Source organism: Mangifera indica, chromosome 2 (assembly GCF_011075055.1).
Source record: "Mangifera indica cultivar Alphonso chromosome 2, CATAS_Mindica_2.1, whole genome shotgun sequence".
Taxonomy (NCBI): domain Eukaryota; kingdom Viridiplantae; phylum Streptophyta; class Magnoliopsida; order Sapindales; family Anacardiaceae; genus Mangifera; species Mangifera indica.
In genome coordinates, this window is record NC_058138.1 from 6,606,821 (window position 1) to 6,615,648 (window position 8,828).

The following is an 8,828-nucleotide window of genomic DNA, read 5'->3' on the forward strand; positions in this document are numbered from 1 at the left end:
ATCCTATAAAAACCCATAAAATTTAGTATCTAAATAAATACCAATTTATAATGTCAAATGACAAACAAAAAACACATTACTACATTAAACTTAAAATTTATATGTTAAACCAATTAAAATTGTGAAATTTTTGTAAGGACTAGAACTACATTAATATATCCGGACATTATAAAAAGTGGGCAAACCAAGAAAACTTACGAGTGAAAATTCTACAACAAGATTATCTGCCATCTTCCTGAATAGGTTCGAAGCTTCATTTTCTTCTAAAATGCCATCTTGAAATTTTCTGCAAAACATCTAAATTTCTTGCCGTGAACATTAGTTTACAACCCCCATGATCCATTTTAGAAGGAATACCGATAGTCTTGAGATCAACATCTTCCCAAATATTGTCTAAAATTAAAAAGATCTTCTTACCACTCTTTAATCTCTCATATAACTTATTTGCTCTTTCACTGTCATTACTGAATTTTACGCCTAACTTCTCTGCAATTTCTCTTTGAACCTTTTTTATATCCAAAGTTTGTGTTACCTATAAGACAAAATAATATGGCCAGTTAAGAACAACAAACAGAGAGCAATAATTGTAAACTAGTTAGACCATCGTTAATTTGACTCAAGTAATACCAATCATAATAATTATTACTCAAAATAAGCATAAGAAAGTGAAAAAAATTACCTCAACAAAAGCAATGTCCTCAAATAGATTATCCTGCTCCTCTTTCCTTTCAACTTCTTGCACAAGAGTGGTCTTCCCAATACCACCCATCCCATAAACACCAACCATGTACACATTCTCATCATTTAAAGCATCCCATACATTCTTCATAATGGAGTTTCTTGATTCGAACGTCAAATAATCTTCGCTAGATCTAAGCCAGATATCTTGTTGAATAGTAGGAAAGGAAACTTGATCGAATTCCTTTTCCCGCTGGAGGAGGGGATCAATATCATCCCACTTTAATTTGAAAGCTTTCTTGCTTTGGTTGTAGTTGGAGCACAATCCTTTAAAACATGGAGGGTTGTTTGTCTTCTCTTGAATCAACTGCTCTGCTTCTGTAATTGTCTTCTCCACTTCCTTCAGCCAGTCTTTAACATTCTGTTTGATCTCTTCCACATTTCTTTCAGCAACAGTAAACTTATGCTGAACTTCGTCTCTTGTATTCTTCAGCTATTTAACTTCCTTTTCCAGCTTTTTGAAATTGGTACTGTACCTGTACAAGTACTTAAATTGACGCCAAATTGGAGCAGCCAACCACTTGCCAACTTCAAGGACAGGACTCAACACCCCCCCAATACTCCCGGCAACATCGACCATTTTTTTCAACTTTTTTTTTTTTTGAAAAACAGAAAAGAAGTGAAGCAGATGAATATAATCACAAGACAAGTATTAAACAGAACACGATAAAACACAAGTGTCAAAATTAACAATAAATAAGAGAAATGAAAAAAAAAAAAAAAAGTCTATATAGTAAACGAGAAATAACCGAATGCAACAACTTTTTCTTTTTTTTTAAAGAAATCAGATAATACCGAAACGGAATTTTTTTTCAAACCGGAAATAGGGAAGAAAAAGTTGAAATAAAGAAAATAAAAGAGAGAAGGTAACAGGGTAACTAAGGTGCAAACTGAAGAAATCGAAGGATATGGGCTCAGGGAGGTTTGTGAGTAAAGGAATTTTTTAGTGGTTTTGAATGACTCAGAGAGATTTCAGTGGAGAAGAATGAGTTAGTCATGATTCATTATCAACTCAAAGTTCTACGAAATTCTATTGATTTGACAATGGAAACTCACCACCGTATGAACACAATATTTATTAAAGTGTAAGAGAACTGTAGAATTGACTTATTGACCACTGACCGCACAACTTCCACCACGTCTAAGGAGTTGTCACAGAAAATGAATGAGACATTGTCATCCTCCCATTCATATTAGCCTCATACTTAACATTATTTTAAGCCAAATGACTATATTCCACCCAAGCTTTGATACAAACTATTTTTCACTTATTAACTATCAAAATTTAAATATTTATCCATATATTAAATTTCATTGTTATTATAAGAAATAAAATTACCATTTAAAATTTTATTTAAACTAATTATCAGTTAAAAATTTTATTTAAACTCATATTTTAGATTTTCCCTTAAGTTAAAAAAAAAAACCTTTTTCCCCCATATTACTTTTTTCTTTAGGTTTCAAAACTTACTATTCCGCCAAGGTCCTAGGGCTTCCTTGGTAAATTTTCAAAACCCCCCATATATTTTAATCTCTATTCACCACCCCAAGGTTTTGAAATATTGCCAACACACACCCCGATCTCTTATTTCATTTCGGATGTCACACATAGTATTAGTCTTTGGTGAGTTCGCTCTTTCCCGGTGACCTCTAGACGCGATTTTTCTTTTCTTTTTCATCATCATCAAGTCCCTCCTTCTCGGTTTCCTGTCGCCACCGTCCACCAAGATTGAGCAAGTCCAATGTACTCCACTTCGCTGGTGCCAACCTTCCTCCTTGATGACTCCCATCAACCAAATGAGGGCCAAAATCGAGTGAGATCTTAGAGAAGAAGCAACTCTACGATAGAGGAGAAAGACATCTGTAATGATCGGAAATTGAAACTGAAATTGAAGAGGGGTGAAACTGTGATTTTTCAAAAAACAGAGGGTAGCGTGTGTGGGAAAAATATGAGAGCGGAAACCTAGATTTTGGTGGGGGGGGGGGGGAGGGAGTCATTTTTTAAACTTGGAAAATTTGAGGTTAGGGGAAAAATAAAAATTTAAAATTTAAGGATAATAATAAAAATTTAAGTTTAAATAAAATTTCTAAATGATAATTTTATTTTTGATAGTAACAATAACATTTAATAGATAAATAAATATTTAAATTTTTAATAGTTGGTGAATAGAAAGTGGGATTTGTATCATTTGCCCATTATTTTATCCTTACTCATTTTATTTATCTGCTAAATATTTTGTAATAACAAAGCTTATCTACTCCTTGGGGCGGCACCTCATTCAATAACGTTGAAGGAATTCAGCCGACCCTTTTATTTACTGACAAAACTCAAGTTTGGCTCTATCTGGATTCATGAAATAGTGTTATTAGCCAAGCAAATAATTAGTACCACTTCATCTAGCACCAGCTACCTACACTTGTCACCCAGGTGAACGTCATTAATGTCATATTTATTTCTCACAGTCCCCGTTAGAGCTCTGTAATCGAGCTACATGTTTTCTTCTTCCATTCGTTTGAGTAATCATCATCATACAGAACCAGCCACTCTACTGCTTAATTTGGATCCTTATTAGCTGCAGAACTGTCAGACTCCATCAATAAGTAATACTTGTGTGTTAATTTTTACATGTTTCTGAGTTTGATTTTTCTTTTACATAACACAGATGTCATCAGACGGTCCAAATCATAATGAGTTTGATTTTGGGTTCCTGGGAAACACCACAGGTGAACCTCACCTTGTCCAAATCAATGTGTATGTGAATGGCGTAGGCAACAGGAAGCAGAGGATGGATCTCTGCTTCGACCCCACCAAGGACTTTCACACTTATTCCCTCCAAGGGAACAAATCTTGGATGACTTATACATGCCCTTTGGGTCCCATTCAGATCTACAGAGAAACATGTATACTCTGCAATGTCTCCTTCAATACCATACATGTCTGACCCCACCCAGTTTCTTTATGATCCCAAATGACTCCTCTGTGTACAGGGGTAAAAATATATCTCATTCATTTTAACCCACGTCTTTGCAAAATGAATTGTCTAATATCTATATATAAAAATGTTTCAGATTTATGGTGGATGAGACCCCAATTAGAGTGCACACCAACTTGGAACACAACGGAATTCCCTTTCCAAAGATCAACCGATGGGCGTGTACAGTTCAATATGGAATGCGGATGACTGGGCTACACAAGTTGGGCGGGTGAAAACTGACTGGAGCCATCCACCATTCGTAGCCTCATACACTGGGTTTGAAATTGATGCGTGCGGATGCCCAGAATCAGTAGCAGCAGCTGCTAATGTAAAGAAATGTAGCAGCAGTGGTGAATAATGAATTTTCAATACATACTCCCTTTATTTGGATACAGTTCCTTTACCCTTCAATCTTCCTTGGGCGGCTATTTGCACCCAATTTCTGAGCAATTCAAAACTCTGTTTGATAAATTGTCAAAAGTAGTTAGATAATTAATCTAACAAAAGCAAACGCATGTTCCAGGCAGAGCCACATGACAGTGACGGTGCTCTTAAAATTAATAGCACATTTCAACAACCATATTTATGTGAGGGTTGTATATGCTTTTTTATGTAATTTGTAATATTATTTATAATTAATCAAATATGATACTTTTTATTATACATTGTTTATGTCATCCTTTATCATATATTTTTGTGTAATTATTTATAATTTTAATTGTTTGTACGTGTACTTGTTTAGATATGTATATGGCTCCTTATACAACTAATGAATTTTTGGATGAATGTTTAATTATTTTTTAGTTGGTATGTTCGTAAATTTTATAAAAATAGGGTTTGCAAGCTTTGTCTTCTCTTAATCTTCTTTATGTACTTCTCTTCTTATATAACTCCTCTCAAATATAATTTGAGGTTTCTTTGTTTTACAAAAAATAAAATTGGAATAGGTTTCTATTTTATTTCACTAAAATAAAATGTTTTCAGGAAAAGCGATGTAATATGGAAGATCAATCAAGAAGCGAGGAGGCAACATACTTGAATGCTTGAAGACTTGAAGAGGAGATGCATAGGTTAACCAACCAACCTTTTTGGCTTGAAGGACTCAACATTAGATATAGATGTATACCGATACAATTTAATTTAAGTTGTAGTATGTATGTTAGGTTTTATTTTTCAAATAATCACCTCATATGCGAACTAGAATTGATGAGACTATTAATTAAATCTCTTAATTATATTAAGTGAAAAATAATTCATAGCCATCCAATACAATGCCTTGATTAAGCCATTGTGCGTTGGAGCTTTATTCTCCAAAGTGAATGATACATTTCTACTAGTTGAAAAATCAAGCGATTATTCGTATTGGGTCTGACATAATTAGTACATCTAACTTGTTTGTCAAAACAAAAGTGAAAGTGTATTAGAGGCTGCGTAAGGATATATAAGTGTCATTACATCGGTGATATTAGTATTCACCCTATTGAAAATCAAGAATCAAAATCGACGTCATATGATTTGTTTAAAAGTAATTGTTGAACTCAAGATCATACAATTTTGTGATTGGTTGTTAACCTACCTAATTGAGTCAGTTTGAACATATTCACTAAAATGAAAGAGAGACTTGATTAATTGGGATCCCAATCCATTAGGAAGTCCAACAGGAGTTCCCGAGTTCAACAAAATGGATTGTTGGCTTGAACAAATAGTGTGAGTGATCTAATTAACAAAACCCATTTTAAATAGACCGAAAGACTTATTCCCACCCAAGGTTTGATGTTTTCCTAAATTTTTATCTGCTAAGTTATGAAAACCCAAAGTCTCACCCATAAGTCATTAACTTAAACAGTTTCTATTAGTAAGAAAGGGATTTAAGTAAAATCTTACATTCTTTTAAAAATGTTTTTCTTTACAAATCTGAGCAATATAAGTGTGTCGGTTGAGTTGTTGTCAATAAAAAACCCTCCTCACTAACTTCCTTCGCAACAGTAAACCCTTGTCTAGTCTTTTTAGCTTGGATTTTCAACTGCTCAGAATTTTCTTGCAATACGATCAAAGCTTTCTTGGAGTATCTCGTGATACACTATGCATCTTTAAAGCTTGTTCTTTAAACAATTCCAACGTCTATTTCCACGCTTCATTGGATTCTTCAACACAAGCTTTGAAATCCTTGCTTTGCTTCTCTATTTCAATTTGCGATGCCTTCTAATCCACAACCATTCAAACAATAAAAAAAAAAAAGGAAACTTTAAATGCACCCAGTTCAACTTGAGTTCTTTTTTGTTTCACCAGTAACTCAAAATTAAAGCTTTCAAATACTTTAATTATAATAAGTAATCAATAAATCTTTCTTTCTTTATTTTTTCCTATAGAATTCAGAAACATCAATAAACTCAAGCTCACTGATTCCTCGTGGGATGCAGCAGAAGCGGCAGCTAACCGATTAATTGAAGTCCACCGAAGGTAGAAATGAGAAGCAACGCTGAGGCGATTTGCAATAGAGAGCGAAACGTGACAGCCACAAGAATCAAACCAAAGAAATGGCGCCGTACAGAGAGCTTTCCTCACTACCCTGTTGCTGAAACTAATGCTAATGTTAGGGTTTTTTATTGATAGCAACTTATTACTCAGATTTGGGGTTAAAGAGAAACGTTTTAAAACGAATACGTGATTTTACTTAAATGCCTTTCTTACTAATAGAAACTGTTCAAGTTAATGGCTTATAGGTGAGACTTTGAGTTTTCAAAACTTAGTAGGTGATAATTTTGGAAAACATAAAACCTTGGGTGGGAATAAGTCTATTGGCTTTTTTAAATAAATACATTAATTAAAATATTATTACTAATATATCTTTCTGCACATGTAGATCACATAATCCACCATGTCAACAAATTTTAATATATTATCAATTTCAAAAAGGACTACAGGCTTGAAGGCAACAATTTTTTTGGTTGGTATCAAAATCTGTGAATATTATTGCTTCGAGAGAAAAAGTTGTACATTCTTGAAGGAGGTATTCCTCTTGAGCCTAGTTCCAATGCCACTTAAAAGCAAATGGATTTTTACAATGAGTATCTAAATGTCTCTAATGATGTCTAGTGCTTCATGCTAACATTAATGACACCCAAGTTGCAAAAGCAGCACAAGGATACGAATGCACCATCCATTCTTCTTCATCTATGTGAAATGTTCGCAAGTTGTGCAATATATGAGAAATCCAAGGTGTTGAAAGCATTTTATAGGTGCAAAATGGTTTAAGGACACAACGTGGGCCTTCATGTAGATAATTGGCTACATTGAAAGGCTGGTGTCACTAGGTCTAGTTATAAATAATGATTAGGCAATTGACCTTGTCTTGAAGTCTTTTCCTCACCTATATGGGGCGTTCATCAATCATGAATTACCTAATGAGTGAGAAAGAAAATCCCTCCCTGAGCTCTTAAGTTTATTGAGGATTGTTATAACACCTTACTTCAGATACATACCTCTACTCGAAAAATATATCTGAAGAAACGTGTTAACTCACACTTCCTATAAAAATGCAATAATTATAGAATATCCATGGTGTTCAAAATTAAAACCCATAATCCCAAAAGTGCAATTAATGAAACATCTTAATTATTATTTTAATTCAAAAAACATGTTTGAAAATCAAATAAAATTACATACAATCTTGTAATGCATAACTAAAAGCACACAAATATAGTGACAAACAAATAACCATCATAAACTCAAAATGACAAAACTACCCCTTGCTCATGCAATGTCTCGTGCTAACCTACTAGTTCCCCCGCCGCTGTCCCGTTGCTCAATAATCCTATCTGTAAAATCACAAAAAAACATGGTGAGTGAAACACACTCAATAAGTAGATGGCCTCTTGGCACCAACACACAACATAAATCATAACCACAAGTAACAATTTGTGTCCCATATCAAATCCTAATGTGATATCTTGGATGTTTTCCCAATATTCTGGATGCCCATCTAAGTAATTTCGATGCCCAATCTCCAATGGTGGTGCCATCTCAAATGACTATTGTTGCACGATGTATATCAACATCTTGAACATATGATGAAAACATGAGATATCCTAGGTGCCTATCATGAAGAGGTGTACCCAATACATTTGTCGGTTGGGGTTTGGGCTATGGATACCATATCATATAAGAAGTAAGACCCCGAACTTCTCCTAATATCACACAAACATTCCAAATGCTAAGACGCTTAACGTTAGTGCGTGCATAAGCATTCCAAATACTAAGACACTTAACTTTTGTGCATAATCATCAAATGGGTATCAAAATCACATAAACTAATTCAGATGCTTATACAAAATAACATAAGGCCAAATGGTTATTTTCCATTCAAGGTTTGATGCAAATTTAACTTCCCACTCGCTAACTATCAAAAGTCCAAATATCCACCCATCTGTTAAATTTTACTGTTACTGTTAGGGATAAAATCATCATTTAGAAATTTTATTTAAACTCATATTTTAGGATTACCCTAAAGTTTTAAAATGTTTATGTTTGCCCCCTAACCTCATATTTTTCAAGTTTAAAAACTGATATTTCCCCTCAAGTCTAGGGTTTTAGCTCAAACTCTCATATTTTTCCAAATTCTAGTTGCTCCCAACCTTCTAAAAAATTTTAGTTAAACCCCTCTTTAGCTTTAGTCTAACTTTCATCTATTCTTATTGATTTCTCTGGCTTTCTAACATTTTCCTATGATGATTTCTCTCCCATCAGCCCAACCTTCATCTATGACGATATCTCCACTGATCGGCACACTTCTAACGTGACTTTTCCCCTTCCAATCATCATGTATCTCTTCCTCTCCTCGGTTTTATCATGCGTCTCTTCCTCTCCCAAAGTTTCACCACGCTCATTTGTCTATCCTTATTGAAAGAGATGACATTTTTAGATGTTTCCTCTTCTATTCTTGTTGTTAGTGTCAGACTTCCTTCTTGGTGACTCTCAAGGGTGCATGTTCTTTCAACGAGAACAGACGCAATCTGTACAATGCACATATCCTCATCGACGAATCATCAACCGACCTTTGATTGGTCGACAATTCATCCTCGTCCGAGAGATGGGAGGGTGGAGGTTGGCTCACTC

At 34.4% G+C, this 8,828-nt stretch overlaps 1 protein-coding gene across 1 annotated transcript; it reads right to left on the reverse strand.

Moving 5' to 3' along the window:
- Nucleotides 1-253: 253 nt before the first annotated feature.
- On the reverse strand, nucleotides 254-1,261 carry LOC123208496 (disease resistance protein RPS5-like). Its single transcript, XM_044626034.1, has 2 exons — nucleotides 680-1,261; nucleotides 254-532 (listed from the first exon to the last, which is right to left on the reverse strand). Exons 1-2 carry the CDS (start codon nucleotides 827-829, stop codon nucleotides 254-256), a joined length of 429 nt encoding a protein of 142 aa, XP_044481969.1. The 5' UTR covers nucleotides 830-1,261.
- Between the last annotated feature and the right edge of the window lie 7,567 nt (nucleotides 1,262-8,828).

Bases quoted from the DNA above. Each gene is read 5' to 3' on its own strand.
- LOC123208496 (XM_044626034.1), bottom strand. From the start codon at position 829: ATGAAGAATGTATGGGATGCTTTAAATGATGAGAATGTGTACATGGTT. The intron at 533-679 runs GTAATTTTTTTC...TTTGTCTTATAG, and splicing joins AGGACATTGCTTTTGTTGAG to GTAACACAAACTTTGGATAT.